Source organism: Setaria viridis, chromosome 8 (genome assembly GCF_005286985.2).
Source record: "Setaria viridis chromosome 8, Setaria_viridis_v4.0, whole genome shotgun sequence".
Classification (NCBI taxonomy): Eukaryota; Viridiplantae; Streptophyta; class Magnoliopsida; order Poales; family Poaceae; genus Setaria; species Setaria viridis.
This window is the reverse complement of record NC_048270.2, coordinates 40,689,905-40,709,630: the sequence shown is the minus strand read 5'-3', so window position 1 is coordinate 40,709,630 and position 19,726 is coordinate 40,689,905. Positions and strand designations below refer to the sequence as shown.

The window sequence follows — 19,726 nt, the reverse complement described above, 5'->3', positions numbered from 1 at the left end:
ATTTTAATTTTAAACTTAAATTCGAACTCAAACAAACAAAAGCAATGCATCGGCAAGAATGCACAGGCACAGAACATCATCATTTAATTTAGAAAAACAAACAATTATTTTTCCTATACTAAATTTCCTGTAAAGAGAAATAAATGTTGGAAAATTTAAAATTTTGAAAAAAAAATTATTGTTTAATTATTCCTTTATTCACATCCTGAAATCTAAAAATTTCACGATGTGACAATTCACCTCCTGGCCAACAACTCCACCTCCGCCTGAAGCTTCAGCTGCACCTGGTCGCGCACTGCCATCGCCCATGAGCCTGCTGCACCTCCGCCCGAACCTCCTGCAGCACCTCCACCTGCACGAGGCCGCCGCCTGCCGCCCTCCTATAGCCGTACGCCGCCCGCACGCGCCTCCTGCAGCCGCGCGCCGCCGTCGCCCGCACGAGCCCGCCTCCGCGTGCCACCGCGAGCTGCCGCTGCCGCGTGCCCCTTCTGCTGCCGCCGGATCCGGGGTGTGGGAGGGTGGAGGAGGTGTCCGGCCGCCGAGAGTTGCGCCACCGGCACTGGGGTGAGTGGGCCCACACGCTGGAGTTTCGGGGTGGACAGGAGCACAGGAGAAGAGGAGAGTGGGAGAGAAAGGTTAGGCTCTTAATACCAATTGTTGGCCCAAATGGTCTGTTTCTCATTCCTTAGCCCTCAAAGGGTCCATTAGGTACTACATATAGAGCCAACCATAGTAGGTGGCTTGGACATCAAGTAAAGCATCAAAGGTATCTAATACATGAAGGCAAAGATAGATAGATAGATAGATAAACACCGAACTCACAAACTAAGACTTATTCTGTCAAAGTTGAGATCCACATGAAGGCAATTTTCACATCAACAAGATGTAACAATGAGTTCATTCTACGTGCTGTTGCTGCTAACTGTGCATCCAACAGCTTCGTATCCATTGTTAATTCGATAGACACCATTCACCACAAAAATAACATTTCAACAGATTGTGAAGAGAGAAAGTTGCGCGGCTGTGAAAGAAACATGGTGACATTGATACCCTGTTTTCTGTGCATACAAATGAATACAGTTGGTCGTTTCCAAAAAAAAATCGAGGCAGGTTGCACATTACAAATTGAAAAGTTATTTTCAGTTAGTGAGGCGGAGAGCACAAACTAATTTTCATTTGTTGGATGCAAACTGCACCATCATGTGAAGTTTGGAGAGCAGAGCAGAGTGGAGAGCAAAGTCATGCCAGAATTTGCAACCGAAGGGGAAATATAACATGAATGGATCAGTTCGTATGAATTCCATTCTTTTCAAACTGCTGGAAGCCATGTGCTTGATAGTGGGCAACGGACCAAGTATTTGTCCCAATAATAAATAGGCAATCGGCATCAGTACTCATTCTTTTCAATGACCCTTGGCCTGCAGCTCGCTCAGCAGACATTCTGTTACTGAATTTCAGCAGTATTTGAACTCCACCCATGAATCTTCAAAATGATAGGTTTACACAAACATATTTCAGAAATGGCAGTATATATACGTTCAAAAATCATATTAGGCACAGGCCAGCGGGACAAAACAAGTAATGAAAAATAATTGGAAAATGGAACGGACAGAACAGTTGAATCACTGGGTAGCACTCGTCGTGGTTGCTGATAATATTGATTCTGTATAATGCTTTTTAATCTTCTTCAGTGCCATGGTGACATCTCTCATTGACATCCTGTGGTCAGGTGAGTCACTCGAGCAGATCAAACCGAGCTCAAATGTCGCTGTAAGAAAGTCATTCAGATTGCTGGCAGAGGAAGAAACACCTTGCAATAGCGGGTCATCCAGAAGAGAGGCAAGCTGAGTTGGAAATGCTTGATGAACCCACCGCCTAATGCTCAAATCAGCGACGAACATGGGATCTGTGGGTCTCTTTCCAGTGAAGACTTCAAGGAGCATGATTCCATAACTGAAAACATCGCTCTTGCGTGATGCCTTGCCGTAAGATCCATACTCTGCTCATGAGACCGGAAACAAAGAATTCAAGCAGGACTGAATCAGCACTGTTAACAAAATATATACCAACCAAAATTCAGAGTAATAGTACGGAGTATCAATGTACCTGGTGCCATGTACCCAAGTGTTCCAAGCATGCTTGCAGTGATCATAGAGTTGTCATCACCCAATAGTAACTTTGCAATTCCAAAGTCTGCTACATGTGCCGTCATGTCTTCATCGAATAGCACATTGCTAGGCTTCAAGTCGCAGTGCAGGACTACCTTGTGATGCTCATGGTGCAGATACTCCATTGCCATCGACACATCTAGCATGATGTCCAGCCTCTGAAGGAACCCTAAGTGCTCTATGCTGTCCAGCCTCTTAAGGAACCCTAAGTGCTCTATGCTGTCAAAGTGTAAGAGCATCTCTAAGCTACCACTGGGCATATACTGAAGCACCAATGCCCTGAACTCCATGTTGGAGCAGACATTCAATATCTTTATCAAGTTCCTATGCCGAGCCATGCAAAGTGTGCTGCACTCAGCATCAAAGCTTCTAATGGCCTGCTCCTGTTGCATGTCTAGAACTTTTACTGCGACTGTGAAACCAGTGCTAAGTTGACCTTTATAGACCTTTCCAAAGCTCCCAGTCCCCAACAGGTTGTTGTCGCAAAAATTACCGGTGGCAAGGATGAGCTCATGGTACGACAGGTGCCCATGGTACATAACATTGCTAGGATCAATGCTAGAATCTTTAATCTCTCCCTTGTTTTTAAGTTTCTTTCTAATGGTTTGGTAAATGAAAATAACAGTACAACCAAATGCTACGATGATAGAAGGGAGCAGGAATCTTAGAAAGTGCGCCGTATTTGAGTGAGGTTGTTTCTCCATACATGGAGAGAATCCTAAACGGGGTATGCCACAAAGCCCAGTATTCCCAATCAAAGATTGCAACGAGATGTTAGAGAAAACACCGCCCTCTGGTACCTTGCCTTGTAGATTATTAAAGGAGATATTCAAGGTTTTCAAGAAGGTTAAATTGGCTAGGAACATGGGAATGGTACCTGAGAGATTATTGGAGGAGAGGTCCAACCACTCGAGGCTCCTCAGCTCTTCAAATGACATGGGGATAGAATCCTCAAATGAATTCTGTGATAGATTTAGTTTAGTGAGCATGCTTAGTTTCCCAAATGATTTGGGGATACTTCCAAGCAAAAAGATGAAAGAAAGGTCAATTGCATCCACTTGTTTCATCCCACCAACATCACTTGGTAGTTGACCAGAAAAAGAATTGATAGAAAGATCTAGCAATATAATTTTGTCAAGGTGGAACAACCGTGCCGGTATAGTTGAATTGAATTGGTTCTCGTACAACGAGAGGTGTTCTAGCATGGTAAGATTTCCAATGCTTTCAGGTATACAGCCATGAAATCTATTTCCATAGATATGAAGCCATTGTAAGTTGCTGAGCATACCAATTTGTGCCGGGATAGTCCCTGACATGTCATTATTTGAGACAATAAGCAAAATGAGATTTTGCACCCTCGTTATAGATTCAGGGATTTCTCCTGTGAGCTGGTTGTTGGCAAGATGAATCCGCTCCAGATTGCTCAAGTTTGACAGTGAGGATGGAAGCCCACCTGTTAGCTTGTTGTAACTAAGGCTAAACTCAAGTAATTCTGCAGAAAGATTCCCCACAGTGTCAGGGATTCGTCCGGTGAAAGAATTATAATCAAGGCCAAGGTTTTGGAATCGCATAGAGTTGGAAAGAGATGACAAGAAGTTAAGATTCCCACTCAAATTATTAAATTGCAGGTATAGCATGATTAGAGTTCGGATGCTCTCAAATATTGCTGGTACAGATCCAGACAATGAATTCTGAGACAATAGTAGGTAAGACAGTTTTGATAAATTTCCAAGAGAAGGTGGAATTAAACCTGTTAGAAAATTATCTCCGAGATGCAAATATGAGAGTTCTTGCATGAGGCCTAATTCTTTGTTAATCTCTCCAGTCAGGTTGTTGAATGAAAGCTCAAGTTCAGTAAGACAGGTGAGATTGCTAAGAACAGCTGGGGGTATTGGACGTGATAGGCTATTGTTTCCGAGGTTGATGTGCTTCAGGAAAGGTGTGTTATTGAAAAGATACAACGGAATGTTGCCACTCAACTCATTCCCTGCTAGAGAAAACCACTGAAGGTTTCTCATGCTCTGCAATAACTGTGGTGGAATCTGCCCTGAGAGGTTGTTGTTCATTAGGCGAAGAAACTCGAGCCTTGTGAGGTTTCCTATGGTACTAGGAATGGTGTATGAGAGGCTATTTCCTAAAAGATCAAGAAACCTAAGCCAATGTAGCCTTCCAAGTTCAGCAGGAATGTGCCCAGCGATACCCGTTCTTGTGAGGTTGAGCATGGTGAGGAAAGAAAGATTACCGATGTGTTGGCTGAGCGCTCCATGGAGGGGCACGTCCACCAACCACAGAGCTGTGTGACGCGCGGCCGGCGGTGGCTGCACGAGACTCCGACCCATCGGCAAAAGGATACGTTAGATGTCCAGCTGCCGGCGAGGATTCCGAGAGGATTAGAGAGCAGCGATTTGAAAGCCAACAGGGCAGTAAGGTCGGTGTAGCTGCCGTTAACATTGGTTACACTTGGGCTTGGAGACGAAGAAACGACGGCAGGCAACAGGACTGGTAGCAAGATGGCCAAAACGACTAGAGGGACCGGGTAGCTTGCAGTTGCCATTGTTGTGAATTGTGGTGTATTTTTGGGCTGATAGGCTGGTTATATATAGGCCCACTGTACTGTGCGTGACCCTGCAGAGAATACTAAAGAATCGCTTTCGCAGACTGCGTTTGATCGTAGTAGGCAAACTTATGTTGGGTCACTACGGGAAACAAGATAATTGCCGAGTGTATTTATTTTGCCGAGTGTTTTTTTCGAGCACTTGGCAAACAAGCTCTTCGCCGAGTGCCAAGCTAAAAACACTCGGCAAAAAAAATACACTCGGTAAATCGGGACTTTGCCGAGTGTCAAATAAAAAACACTCGGCAAAACCCCTTCTTTGCCGAGTGTCAAAAAAAACATTTCAAAGAGTTTTTTTTGACACTCGGCAAAAAAATATTTTTTTTTCTCTTTTCACCATGAAATTTTTTCTACTCCCCACATACAACATGTGGTACTCCATGTTAAAATTTGGTATATTTTTGGATTTATTTGCTATATTTATTTAATTAATTGCATTTCAAGGAAATTTTTGATATAAGTCAAATTTGAACTGCAAGTGATTCAAATTATGGAACAAAATGAGTAGAAAATTGATATTCATGTTATTTGGCCCATTTTGAGACCTGACCCATGAAATGAAAAGAAATTTCGAACATCTTGTTCAGGAAACACGACCATGAACGTGTGGTAGTAGTATTTTTAAATTGTAAAAAAAACAAGCAAAGTCTGAAAATCATGAGATTTTTCATGATGTGATGATATAGTACGTGGAGGCTGTGAAAAAAAATTGAGAAGGTTTTGCATATTTCATCATGTACAATGATTACAAACCGAAGCATCTCGGAAGAAGAATACTAACTTTGAGAGGATTCCATAAAATTTAGAGTCGAAGTGACGGTCAAGTTTGGTTTGACTACCAAACTTTTTGTATAGTCAATAGATAACATATATTGGTTCGTGTGAAAATTTAGTATTTTTTTGAAACTGTTGGATATTTTTTAATTTTTTTTCAAAAAAACTTTGCCGAGTGTCCTATGTTGGACACTCGGCAAAGAAATCCTTTACCGAGTGTCCACGTAGGACACTCGGCGACCAGCTGGCCCCCCCTCCTCAAAAAACACCCGGCCGCAACCCCACCCCCGGCCCCCTCATCTTCACGCCGCGCCCCCCCCTCCTTCCACCCCCGGCCGACGCCCCCCTCCCCCACCTTCCTCTCCCGCCGCCGCCGCCGCCGCCCCTTCCCTCCCTCCCTCCCTCTCCCTCTCCCTCTCCTACCGGCACCCCGCCCCTCTCCCCTCCCCTCCTCCCTCCCTCGCGTGGCCGCCCCGCCCCTCTCCCCAGATCCGGTCGGATCCAGCAGGGAATCCGCCCCTCCTTCCCGGATCCGGCGGGGACGCGCGTCGGGAGCCCCGGATCCGGCGGGGACTCGCGTCGGGGGCCCCGGATCCGGCGGGCGTGGATGGTGGCGGCGGGCGTGGATGGTGGCCGGCGGCGGCTGCGGCGGCGTGGATGGTGGCGGCGGCGGCGGCGGCGTGGATGGTGGTGACGTGCTGGTGGTGCGGCCGCCGCCTCCCGCGGTTCCGGCGCCGCCGCCTCCCTCCTCCAGATCCGCCGGCGCGGGCGGCGCCCTTCCCCTCCCTCTCCTCCGGCGGGCGGCGCCCCTCCCCTCCCTCTCCTCCAGCCCTTCCCCTCCCGGCTGGCGGTGGTGGTGCTGCCGGCGGCTGGTGGCTAGCGGTGGTGGCTGGCGGCGGCGGCCGGTGGTGGTGCTGCCGGTGGTGGCTGGCGGTGGTGGCCAGTGGTGGCCGGTGGTGCTGGCGGTGGTGGCCGGTGGTGGCTGGTGGTGCTGGCGGTGGTGGCGGCGGTGGCGGAACAGGTTTTTTTTTTATTTTTTTCAACAATTGTATGCCGAGTGTTTTCTGGCCACTCGGCAAAGTCTTTGCCGAGTGCGCGACAGAAAACACTCGGCAAATCCTTGTTTGCCATCACAAAGTTTGCCGTGTGCCGTTTGCCAATTGTTACACTCGGCAAACGGCTCGCCAAGTATATTTCGCCCCTGGCACTCGGCAATTTTCTTGTTTCCCGTAGTGGGTGTCGCAGGTCAGATGTGTCAAAGTCTTTGCCCTGAGCGTGAGAAACCAAAGTGGAGATATTTTTTAAAAAAGTTGGGCAATATATTTTTTCGTTTGCTTTGTGTTCAGTACTCGTAGACTCACACTCGTATGTACATCATGTTATGGAACCAGATGAAGTTGGATGGAATGGAATCTGATCCGAGAGGATGTTGTTACTTAGGCGAAGAAACTCGAGCCTTGTGAGGTTTCCTATGGTACTAGGAATGGCGTCTGAGAGGCCATTTCCATACAGATCAAGAAACCTAAGCCGATGTAGCCTTCCTAGTTCATTAGGAATGTGTCCAGCAACACCGATTCTTGTGAGGTTGAGCATGGTGAGGAAAGAAAGATTACCGAGATGTTAGTTGAGTGCTCCATGGAGGGCACGTCCACCAACCACGGAGCCGTGACGCGCGGCCGGTGGTGGCTGCACGACATGCCGACCCATCAGCAGAAGGATACGTTGGATTTCCAGCTGCCAGCGAGGATTCCGAGAGGATCAGAGAGCAGCGATTTGAAAGCCAACAGGGTAGTGAGGTCGGTGTAGCTGCCGTTAACTTTGGTTACACTTGGGCTTGGAGAGGAAGAAACGACGGCAGGCAACAGGACTGGTAGCAAGATGGCCAAAACGACTAGAGGGACCGGGTAGCTTGCAGTTGCCATTGTTGTGAATTGTAGTGTATTTTTGGGCTGATAGGCCGGTTATATACATGCGGAGAATACTAAAGAATCGGTCTCGCAGACTGCGTTTGATCGTAGTCGGCAAATGTATGTTGGGTGTCCCAGGTCAGATGTGTCAAAGTCTTGTTGCCCTGGGCGTGGAAAACAAAATGGAGATATTTTTTTAAAAAGTTGGGCAATATATTTTTTCTTTTGCTTTGTGATCAGGCAGTACTCGTAGGCTCACACTCGTATGTACATCAAACTTATGGAACCAGATGAAGTTGGATGGAATGGAGGAAAACTTTGTGTTATGGAACCAGATGAAGTTGCTTTGTGTTCTGGCAGTACTCGTAGACTCATACATCATGTTATGGATCGTAGACGAGTACTTGATTCCTGGTCTGAAGTCAGTCTTGCTGGGTCCCATCAGAACAGGTCCGCTTGCCTAAAGTCGGGGCAAGAATCACGAAAGCTACTTAAAGAAAAGCAAAACTAATCCGCTTAACTTACCACTCACAAAAGATAGCACTCACAGCGTAGATTCCTTGTCGAGCAGTTACTTTCCAAAAGCAGCTAAAGTTCCACTCCATTTCAGAGCAAATTAAAGAAGATTGGTGAACAAGCTAGAGGCAATCGAATCAGCTAGCTGCGCTGCAAGACTTTTGAAGGGGAGTGCTCATTACATTTTATCCTTTTTCCTATATAATATCAAAGGGATTCGATCGCTACATGACGTGTATACGATAGCAACCATGTGACGTATACATTGCAGACATCACACGCACAGCACTCAAATTGTAATACCGAGATAGTGTGCCAGCTCTAAGCCATTGTGGCACATGTGTTGTTCTCCATTTGAAGCTGAGGAGTACGTCCTATAAAAAACACACACACACATAAAAACAACAGCTAGCTTCAGATGAGAATTTGGTGAATCGCTCCAATGATCTGCCTTGATATGCAGGTGGGGCGGGTAATTAATGCAACCCGCGAGGCCCGCCCTCTTAAAAATGGTCTTTGTGGCTTATGTAAGCTGACGTAATGACCCAAAACCCAATATACAAATAATAGTGTCAAAACCCTACAGAACCGGCCCAATAAAAATTTGATGCCAAAAAATATAGAGGTCTTTTACGGTACACAATACTACCTTATACTACTATTCGAAAAGGACCGTATGTAAGGATCTGACGGTCAGGATTAATTATATACTACTATAAACTTTACATGTGGTATAGCTAGTATATATAGGTAGTATAAGAGTATTATTGGTAAGGTTACCAGTGGCACATCATCGTAATATAGTTGTGACATCACTTTTCATTTCTACATTTTTATTTCTCCATTATCATTTCTTCCTCATATCATCTTCCTGTTGTGTACCGCCGGCGGCAGCGGCGGTAGTGCTATTATCATGAGCGCTGGGCACCTTGCTCTCGAGCGGCAGTGAACTGCGGGAAGGACAGCTTCCTCGCGCATGCGATGACGAACTACGGTGACGTGCGACACCCTTGAGCAGTGGTGACTGGCTTGGAGGCCGGGTCCCACGAGCAGCGCGGGGGAGGGCACTGCAAGGTGGCTACAAGGACGCGACGTATCACTACCAATTGGATCACAAGTGTACGAATAATCAAACTGAATATGAAGCCTTGCTATTCGGTTTGAAAATTTTATAACAGATGAGAGTGAAACATGTTCAAGCTTATGGAGATTCCCTGCTGGTGGTGCAGCAAGTATCCAAAGTATGTCAATGTTTAGATGAGTTTTTAAATGCCTATCTCTATAAATGCTTGGACATCATAACTTGCATGGATGAATTTACTATCTATCATATACCAAGGGAAGAAAATATGAGGGCTAATGCTCTAGCACAACAAGCATCTAGCTATAGCATCTAGAAAAGGAACTTTCATGAAAGAAAGCCGACGCTTTATGAGGCCGAGTGTTGTGTCCTAGAGGAGCCGATTCGACTGGCCTTCGAAAACCGATCTAACCGGTCTGACCACCCAGTCAATCGGTCTGACTAGTTTGTGTGGAGAAAATCCTACTTCGACCGTGGATGGTCCAAAATTTGCTAAGGACGAAGTGGATGACTGGAGAGCACCTCTGATTAATTATTTGTAGGATCCTAAGTGTTCAATTGACAGAAAAGTCTGACGATGGGCACTCAAGTTGACTGGTAGAGGGTGAGGTGTATCATCGGATGATTGATGGATTGCTTTTAAAGTACTCAGATTCTAATGAGGCTAGACTAACTATGGTAGAGGTGCATGAAGGAGTTTGTAGTACGCATCAATTGGCTCGTGTGATGAAATGGTGCATTAAGCGAGCTTGCCTTTATTAGTCTAATATGATAGCCAATTGCTTTTGTTACTACAAAGATTGTGGAGAGTGTCAGAAGTTTGGGGATGTTCAGTTGGTGCCTGCTTCATCGATGAATTCGATTATAAAGCTGTGGCTGTTTAGAGGATGGAGATTGGATTTCATTGACTAGATTCATCCTTCTTCATAAAAGGGACATTGTTTTGTGATTGTGGCTACTGATTATTTCACCATGTGGACTGAAGCAATTCCCCTCAAGAATATGACACATCGAGAGGTAATTGAGTTTGTCAAAGAACATACTATACATAGATTTGGTATTCCACAAACTTTGACTACGGATCAAAGGACTTCATTCATATCTAAAGATGTGCATGAGTTTGTGGAATCTTATGGTATTAAATTGCTCAATTCATCTCCGTATTATGCTCAATTCAATGGTCAAGCTAAGTCTAGCAACAATATCTTGATAAACCTCATCAAGAAGAAGATCAAAACAATCCTAAAAGATGGCATGAGGTATTATATGAAGCTTTGTGGGCTCATCGTGTTTCTAGACATGGCGCAATTAAAGTTACTCCTTTTGAGCTTGTCTACGGTCAAGAAGTCGTTTTGCTCATTGAGGTAAAGCTGGGTGCATAAAGGTTGGCTAAGCAAAATGATCTTGATTTCGATACCTGTTATGCTTTGATGATGGATAACATTGATGAAGTGACCGAAAAGTGGATGGAGGCTTTGGTTAGGATTGAAAGGGATAAAATTTGAGTGGCTAAAGCATACAACAAGAAGCTTAAAGCCAACATATTTTAGGTAGGAGATCTGGTTTGGAAAACAATTCTACCTATAGGAGCCAAGAGCAATGAGTTTGGAAGTGGTCTCCATGTTGGAAAGGGCCATACAAGATTGCAAGTATGCTTTGTGGAAATTCCTATATGGTGAAGATTTTAAGTGGATTTCGGGTACCTAGGGCTCTGAACGGGAGATACTTGAAGAAGTATCATCAAAGTGTTTGGTAGGACTCTTAAAGGCAATATGGTCGATATTTCGAAATATTGCCCTTAGAACAAATGACCGGTGGGATTCATCGCTCTTAGAATTATTTCTTGGCACGCAAGCTTTACCAAGAAACAAGGGAGCATATGTTGACACCCAAAAATGGTAGCTATGCTGACCAAGCTGGACCAACCGTTCCAACCGGTCTTGTCGTTGTAGCTGGTCTGGCACGAGCCAGCCAGTCTGACCGGTTTTCCCGACCGGTCAGACCGAGTGCGAGGCAAGATTAGGAGTCCTAGTCAAATTTGAGTATAAACGGGATTTGCTTGCGGGAAAATACCTCCCACCCTATAAAGAAATGATCATGAAAAATTTCTTCTAATTGATCCCAAAAATCAATAGAACTGGGGGCCAAGAAGAAAACCAAGCGAAGGCCATTCCCGTCAAAGACGAAGAAAACAAGCGAACTTTCAAAACATTATAAGTATCATCCTTTCCCTAGTTGAGCAGTGTATTGACTTTCCCAACAGTTGTCTTCACCATTAAATTTAACAAAATCAGGTACAAGGGAATTAGGAGGAAAGCAAACATAATCAAAATCAGCATTGTAAGGTTTTTGATAAAGCTTTGAATTACCAATATCAATGCCATGTTTAGTTCTCAAGGTCTTAAGCAATTCCCCTCTAATCTTGAGACGGTTTTTGCATTGTAGCTGTCGTATTCACATTATTCATGTGAGGTAATTTACCACTCTGAATACGATAAAGATCATCATACACGTCATTCAGTATGCCCTTGGAGGACACACTAACATTAGGAATAGAAGGTGACGTGTACATGATCGCACAGGACAAAGGTGTAACTTGTCCAAACTCACCATTACGGCTAGGAGCAACAGAACTAGGTATGATAGCGAGTGGTATTGGTTGTTCAGGGACAACCGTCAGCTGGCTGGCCTGGCTAACAGGACCTGTCTGACCCTCCTCTACACGCCCCGAGCCCCCTCCTCCTCCCGCGCCACCCCTCCTCCTCCTCTGTGCCGCCGGCACTCCTCCTCCCGCACCACCCCTCCCTCCTTCGTGTCGCCCCTCCTCCCCCCCTGCCAGCCCTGCACCACCCCCATTGCCGCCACCTCACCTCTGGCCGTTGCTGCCGCTGTGCTCTGCTAAGGAGAGGAAGAGAGGAGAATGAGATAAGGACGTTGTGCCTTTATGCTCTATGTGCCACTGTACTGTGCTTGATCTGTTGTGCGGCGTTGTGCGGTGCTAAAGAATCTAAAGTGCTCGCGATGGCAGGCGCGGAAGAGGCTCTAGTACTGGTTGGTAGCTCCAATCGGGACTAGAGGGTAATCTTAGTGCTGGTTGGTAGCTCTAATAATGGTCTAGCTTGGACACAAGTTACAATTGGAACAACTTGCTTTTCAGGAATGCATGTTTCTCTATGGTCCAAAACATCCACGGTACAATGGCTATGGGCTTTCTAGTTGTCGTGTATGTAGCTTAAGGACCACTTCACTACTTGACCAACCTAGACATATCGAGCTCCGTCAACATCATTAATTTAGCTAGATTTAATAAACGAAGTTTCCCCGCAACCATGTTTTGACTTTTGAGACCATTCACCTAAATCGTCCACATACAATACTAAAGATTGTAAATCATATGCCTATAAATAACCACTTTTGGCAACGTGCAAGACTTTTCTTGGTCTTAGAGGAGCATGGAATCAATGTAAGGAGGGGCCGATTTGCAACAGTCAGCTTAGTCTTAGTTCCGTCCAAGCTCTCATGGTTTAGAAACAAGAGAAAGAAATAAAGAAGCAAATGAACAACCTGACATATCGACACCTGACAACGAGCAACAAGTAGGCCCCCATGGTCGGCCTGCCACTGAAGCTTCCGCGCCTGCTTCCGCAACGTCCAGGTCCACTGCTTTTTCTTAAGCTATATATAAACGGCCTCAGGGCTCTCCTGGACTCCAAACTGTGTACTCTCTTCATTGTGGTGAGGTTGAGAACTAGGGTTTCCACACAGTTAGATTCTGGGGGAGAAAACCATGGCTTTGGCAACAAGTCCCTCACCAATTCCCACTCCCCAAGATGATGATGTGCTAGCTTTGTTCTACGTGTTAGCTTTGGTCTTCCTGGCCGTGGTGGCCATATTCCTCTTGCATTTACTGGGTCCGCTACGCCGGTGGTTGAGCAAGGGTCTCCTCCATCACATCGTGATGGGAGTCTACGCGCTCTCCTACCCGCTGGTAGGCTACACCATTGGGCTGATGCAGTCTGCCAATTTGTACTTCAATGACTTCACCGTGTGGGCTGTGTTCCTGCTTCTGCTCCTCAGCAGCACGGACAGCCTCACGGCTTGCCGCCTCAACGACATCGAGAGCTGGAAGAGCATCTACGTCAAACATCTCTTTAAGGGATTCTTGCTGGTGTCTATCCTTCTAAAGTTCGGATATGACATCGAGAAGGATGTGGATGCAGAATACCTGTGGTACCCTCTCTCACCCATCCTGGTCGTTATCGTCCTCAAGTCATATGTGATGATAGCTTCCATGAGGATGGTGAGCAAGTCCTACCTTGGCAAGAACGTGAAGATGATCGCCGAATACATGCACCATATAGACAACAAGCTGGTAGCCTTCGATCCTGTGACCATGGAAGGCTACCGGTACATGGTCGCTGGTGAGAAACACTGCATCAACCGGCGTGGACGCGCACCATGGTACAAGAGGCCAGACGACTTGAAGGTTACCACCGTCGAGCAGATCTGGCAGTGCGAGGGGAATCTGCTCATTGGTGATCAGGGCAAGGTGCTCAAGGACTTGTGCCTCTCTATGGCTCTCTCCAAGATGCTCAACCGAAGGTTTGCTGGCTTCAAGCTCTCAGAGGCAGAGCTTGAGAAAACCCATGACTTCGTATTCAAAGGCCTGCTCGCCGGGGATAGGCCACATCAGCGGGCCTTCAAGGTCATTGAGGAGGAGCTTGTTTTTGTCCATGACATGTATTACACAAGGTACTCTTACCTCTACCAAAAGGGTCGATACCTGGCTCTTTGTCTGCCTGTCATCATGTCTGCCCTATGCTCGTGGCTCGCAGTGGCCAGCCTGCACATCAAGCGTACGGACGACCCCTATGTCAGTAGTCGTCTCAACCGCACTCTGCTGTCTGGCACCATAGTCATACCGGTTGTCGTGGCATTCCTGGAGGCATACCAGACGTACCTGTACATGGCCTCAGGTTGGTTCAAGGTGGCTTTGATACGGAGCTACGTCACCGCACCATTTTTGCAAACAAGCTGTTGTTCTGAGACGATCATACGTCTTCTCTTGATGTTGAAGGCGTTTCGCCCATGGAAGGGCAGACTCGGGCAGTACTGTTTCCTCGAGAGTCTTTGCCGCAAAAGTAAGGTTATGAACTGTCTCCATTATGCTACACTACGCCTGGTGGACAAGGCCACGACGGGGCGCATGGAATCAGTAAAGCTGTCTGGAAATGTGAAGAAAGCCATCATTGATTCCCTACTAGGAAGCAACGGAAACCTGACGAACGGGGTAACATCGCTACATAGAAATGGCGTCCATGGTGACCTTTCATGGGCATGTGATGCTACTGCTACCGACGGAGCGGTGAGTCGCACCATTCTGGTCTGGCACATTGCTACAACACTGTGTGAGCACCAGCTGGATAAACAAGGAAAAGAAGCAGAGGCGGTTAGAACAGCCTCCACTTTATCGAAGTACTGCATGCAACTGCTCGCTTTCGCACCTAACCTCTTACCTGACCACCACTCTATATCGGAAGCCATACTTGATGAGTCAATTGATAATGGAGGCGACCCTCGGTGGCAGCGATTACGAAAGCTACTCCAAGGGTCCAATGATCTGGAGAGCAGGTGTAAGGAACTGTTGATGTTTAACGTTGATAATGGTGATGGTGGTGAAGCACCGCTTGTTGCACAGGGCGCTCAGCTTGCAAGGCAGATTGAACGCATACAAGACTCGAAATTGCGGTGGAAGGTCCTCTCTGATTTCTGGGCGGAGATGATGCTGTATGTCTCGCCGTCTGACGATGCCCGGGTGCACCTGGAAGTTCTTGCAACAGGAGGGGAGTTCATCACGCACCTTTGGGCGCTGCTCACGCATGCCGGTGTGCTGAAGCGAGGCCCTACTGTCTCCAACAAGTATGTTGTGTGACCTCTCCAACAAGTACACACCTATAGTAGCAGTCCTTATCTCTCTCTAGTGCTTGTAACATTCTATGTATATTGCCTACTGTCATGTTGGGACACACCAACAACTTGTGGCACACCATGTGTGAGTTTGTCTGTCGAGTCTGTATCCGTTTTCATGTCGAGTTAGTTTGTGGAGTCTGTATCTCTTTTCATGTCGTGTGTCTGTTGCCAGATTTTGGGCGGAGTCGGTTCTGTAATTTCCGCAAGTTTTGTTAAGAAGAGCGCGCGTCTACTCCAACAATTTTCTATAATTTCTAGCTATTCTCTACTAATGCATAAATTAAAACATAAATAACATGATGACATCACGACGGCCGTGGGCTTACTTTAGCACGACCCACAGCCGCTGCAAGTCTGCAGGCGCGGCGCAGGGTGGCCGGTGTCGGGTGAGCGGGGCCAGGCGGCGTTGTAGGCGCGGCCAGTCGGCGAGGGCCGCGACGTCGTCGGGGCCGGCCCAATCGGGGCAGCATTGGGGCGGTGACGTCGGGGCCGGGGCGCAAACAGGGAGGTGGGGGCGTGTCGGGGGCAGGGCGGTGGCGTCGGGGCGGCAATGCTGTCGGAGCTGAGGAGGGGCGGGGTCAGCCGGGGAGGGGCGGCGTCAGGGTTGGCCGGGATGGCGTCGGTGAGGGCGTGGCATCAAGGGATGGCAACGGAGGCGACTGACGCGGTGGACGGGGGTGTCGGCGGAGGTTCTTGACGGATGGGGCTGAGTGACGCGCGCGTGTAGGAACACGAAGGGGAGGTTTGAAATGGCTGTGTTTACTAGAGCGGAGCACTGAGCGCTTCTTATGCCCGCAACGACCCTCTAGTACCAGTGCTAATTTAAATCTGGTACTAGAGCCCCATTAGTACCGGTTGTTAACAACCACCACTACTGGAGGGGAGGCCTCTAGTGCCGGTTGTAGTTTAGAACCGGTACTAAAAGGTCTCCTCGCGCGGGAAATGAAAATGTCCCTCGAGTACCGGTTGTAAACTAAAACCAGTACTAGTGGGTCTCCCCCGCGGGAGAAATACCCCCTCTCGTACCCCTGTTTTTTTTACAATTATTATTATATTAATTTAAATCAGGACATAAGGGGACACATCAAAAGTCAGTTCTCTTAGTGTTGGACCGTGACATGATTAGGACGACCTCTCTCTAATGGATCTAACGACATTAATTTGGTGTCTTGGCCCAATAATGTTTAGGCCAACAGATTTAACCTACTGTTTTTTTAGAACAACTGATTAGAAGCACTGCTTCCGCACTGCATTTGCCATTTTCTCTGTTTGCTGTCTACTCTGTATGTGTGAAGCTGCACGCTGCTCATGTCCACTTGTAAATTTTGTATCCCATAAGAAACAGAATACCAGCAGCAACTTTACGCCTAGTTGCTCTAAAAAAACATCGTGCTACTTACCTGGTTTTCTCCGAAGACCGGCTCTGCCGAGCTAAGTCTACACCTAACCCAAGGGCTCGATGATTTGTCACCACCAAGTCTTCGCGGAGAAGTACGAAGCACAAGATTTTAAAAATTCAAAGAATGGGTCATATATGTCTGAGATACAAATTAAATTAAATGTGTGGGCCTTTAGGTCATGACAAATGGTCAAACGACTAAAATGAACTTCGACCAGGGTGGGTTGTTGGATCCGCCTCTACCAATGGGCGCAAAACCAAGTGGGTGAATAATAATATCCATTCGCTCAAATCGAGTAACTAGTATGTTAATAATAGTATGTTTGGTTGGTTGTATCATTCGATTTATGTATTAAATGATTCTAAATAATAATGATTGTTTTGTTTCATTGGGTGAATTGTACCAACTCATTCAGGATAAGACCATCCCACTTAATACATTATCTTACCATTACTAATTGGAGGCTTCTTTTGAAGCCTCCAGGTGAAGCCACATAGGATTCCTAGGTGGACACTCTAGAAAAAGAGAGAAATCCTATAAATTCTCACAAAAAAGCAAAACATCCGACCATCAATCGACAGATTCAAATCATCATAGCCATTGGATCTATTATGTTTTTAAAAAAATTACCCACCTATGCCATTATGAAAATAGCCTAAAGTAACCCCCTAAATCTATATAGAAATTACCCACCTCTGCCATTATATAGAATAAACTAAAGTAACCCCTTACTTTTCATCAAAATTACCCACTTATGCCATTATAAACAATATTTAAAATAACCCCCTAATTTGCAACTGAATTGCCTACCACTATTACTTAAAGTAACCCCTTAAATTTGCATCTATATTACCCACACATGCCATTATTAAAAATAACATGAGGTAACCCTACGTTTTAATCAAATCACCTTAAGTAAAAATATATAACAATATATGATTCTAAATCGTCTATATCTTACACTATTGGTATACGATATAATAATTAAGGTCTTTACGTATGATGTGTGTCACCATTTATAAACATATAAAGTGATGAGAATAGAAATTTCTATGCTAAAATTGTATCTCAAAATTAAGGTTCATTAAACAAATTCAAGCACATACCTACATGCAAAGTGAAAAGTCAAAGATTATAAATGTTGATGAAAATATTATAGAGTAATTACTAACTAAATCTATCGTAATTGGATGAAGATATTAAGTATTTATCTAAATAAGTATTGTGTTTGAATATTTAACAAACGAGAGATAGCTTATAGTAATAGTTTTGTAGCAATGTAGTTTTATTTTTCTTTCCATTGGAGACTCCGCATTAGTTCCCACAAAACAAGCTAGAAAAAAGAGACAAATTCTCATAAAAATTAAAAAACATCAAACACCAATCCTATAAACTCTAATAATCATATCCATTGATCTATTATATTTTCTAAAAAATTACCCATCACTGTCATTGTGAAAATATCAAAAATGAGGTCTAAACCTATATCTAAATTATCGAGCTCAGCTATTATAAAAAATAATCTAAAGTAACCCCATAATATTCATTCAATTTACTGATACACATCATTATAAAGTATAACTTAAAATGTCATTCTAAAATTTAATCTACGTTACCCACGAATGTCGTTATTAAAAATAACTGAAAGTAAACACCTAAATCTTAATCTAATTATCTTCATGTGTATCATACAGAAATGTCAAAAAGTAAACTAATATATGATTCTAAATTACCTATTTATGTCATTGATAATATAAAAATACTAAGTTAAAGTATATACACATGATGAATGCCACCATTTAGACCATTTGTACAAGTATGTGAGGAATCGATGAAAAATATTGATTTGTATGCTAAAAATAATGTATAGAGGATTGGAGGTGTGATACAAAATGGAAAAAGTATGAATATGGATGAAAACGTGTGTAGAGTAATTATTAATTAAAAATCAATGACAACTAGACAAAGATAGGTACGTATCTGTATAAGTATTATCTTGAAATATTAAAAAATAAGAGAGTAGTAATTAAACAATTTTGATTATTAGCTAGGAGTTTAATTTCTAAATAATTTTTAAATACAATAACTTTAAAAATACTAGCCCGTGCTGGAGCACGGGTTGATGGACTAGTTCTACTAATTAGAATGAACCATATCGTACAAGTAACCACCCCAACCAGGATCATCCAAGCATCATCATATGATGATGCAACCAAACACACCCTTACATAATCCTTTACATAATCCAACCGATGAGCACCAAACAGCAGCTGGTAATCAGGATATATACCATTATTGGTCCGTCAACGCCAGCTAATCAGGATACCATTAGTGCGCTCCCACTGGCGCCAGCTGGTAATCAGGATACCATTAATTGTCCGTCAACGCCTGTGAAGAGCAGAAAAGAGCACATGGATGGTGCAAACTTTGTGGTCAACTAAACTACTGAACCCTGCTACACCTTGGCTTTGTTCACGCGCTCCATTCACAAAAAGACACCATTCGCACAAGTCTCAGAGCTCTGCAGCCATGGCGGAGATCTTAGCTGGATTGCTCACTTCCGCCGTCATCGGCATCGCGAAAGATAAGCTGGCCGCTGCCAATCGCGGAGCAGGCCAATGTTCTTTGGAACTTTGGCGACGACCTGGAGGACATGAACTCGGAGCTGGAGGCCATCTCAGCGGCGCTCCAGGATGTTGAGAGGCGGTCGGCCAAGGAGAAGTTGGTGCAACTGTAGCTCAAGCGGCTCAAGCATGCTGCCTTAGACATCGCCGACATGCTCCAAGACTACCAAGACACTAACGAATGATTAACAACAAAGGTGCGTGGCTATACATGCTAGGATCTATATTAAATTCCTTCGAAACCGATCGCATCCCTCCTAGGGAGAACTAACTCATTATCAATTTAACACTCTTTATTTTCAACCGGATGTCTACGACTCTAGACCAGAATAGAATGTCTTCTCGATCTGGAGCATGTTCGATAGATCATGTTTGTGCGAAATCTGGCCGACAAGTAAATGTTTAGTAAATGTTTGTAGTTTTACAATCGCATTATGATCGGAGGTGGCCTACCATGCAATGACACATGATTTATACTGGATCGTGTAGCGCACCCTACGTTCAGTTGGGGTCAGTCGTCGACTTTATTCCTGAGTCCAGATGCTCAAAGTTTGCAGCGAGGGTACAAACGAGAGAAGGAGATGGGGCGCCTGAGTCCTGGACTTGTTCTCTTCTCTATGAAAGAGAGTAGCAGGAGCCCAAACGTGCGCTATGTGTGAGCGTGTGAAGAAA

At 45.2% G+C, this 19,726-nt stretch overlaps 2 protein-coding genes and 1 pseudogene across 3 annotated transcripts; 1 reads left to right on the top strand and 2 right to left on the bottom strand.

Moving 5' to 3' along the window:
• Window positions 1-1,022: 1,022 nt before the first annotated feature.
• LOC117866943 (LRR receptor-like serine/threonine-protein kinase EFR) lies at window positions 1,023-4,830 on the bottom strand. Of its 2 annotated transcripts, XM_034751248.2 has the most exons (3): window positions 4,411-4,830; window positions 2,107-3,130; window positions 1,023-1,999 (listed from the first exon to the last, which is right to left on the bottom strand). In XM_034751248.2, exons 1-3 carry the CDS (start codon window positions 4,720-4,722, stop codon window positions 1,623-1,625), a joined length of 1,713 nt encoding a protein of 570 aa, XP_034607139.1. In that variant the 5' UTR covers window positions 4,723-4,830; the 3' UTR covers window positions 1,023-1,622. The 2 variants fall into 2 exon arrangements, with proteins under 2 accessions (XP_034607139.1, XP_034607137.1); XM_034751246.2 differs by having other exon boundaries at window positions 2,107-4,618.
• Window positions 4,831-6,925: 2,095 nt separating this feature from the next.
• On the bottom strand, window positions 6,926-7,582 carry LOC117834686 (uncharacterized; annotated as a pseudogene).
• Window positions 7,583-12,630: 5,048 nt separating this feature from the next.
• Window positions 12,631-15,172, top strand: LOC117834685 (uncharacterized). The gene has a single exon (XM_034714214.2). It carries the CDS (start codon window positions 12,848-12,850, stop codon window positions 14,990-14,992), a length of 2,145 nt encoding a protein of 714 aa, XP_034570105.2. The 5' UTR covers window positions 12,631-12,847; the 3' UTR covers window positions 14,993-15,172.
• The last annotated feature ends 4,554 nt before the right edge of the window (window positions 15,173-19,726 follow it).

What these genes read in the sequence shown, in the direction of transcription:
- LOC117866943 (XM_034751246.2), bottom strand. Translation starts at nt 4,507, where the DNA reads ATGGGTCGGAGTCTCGTGCAGCCACCGCCGGCCGCGCGTCACACAGCT. An exon ending in ACTTGGGTACATGGCACCAG is followed by an intron (nt 2,000 to 2,106) that starts GTACATTGATAC and finishes TCTCATGAGCAG; the next exon opens with AGTATGGATCTTACGGCAAG.
- LOC117834685 (XM_034714214.2), top strand. Translation starts at nt 12,848, where the DNA reads ATGGCTTTGGCAACAAGTCCCTCACCAATTCCCACTCCCCAAGATGAT.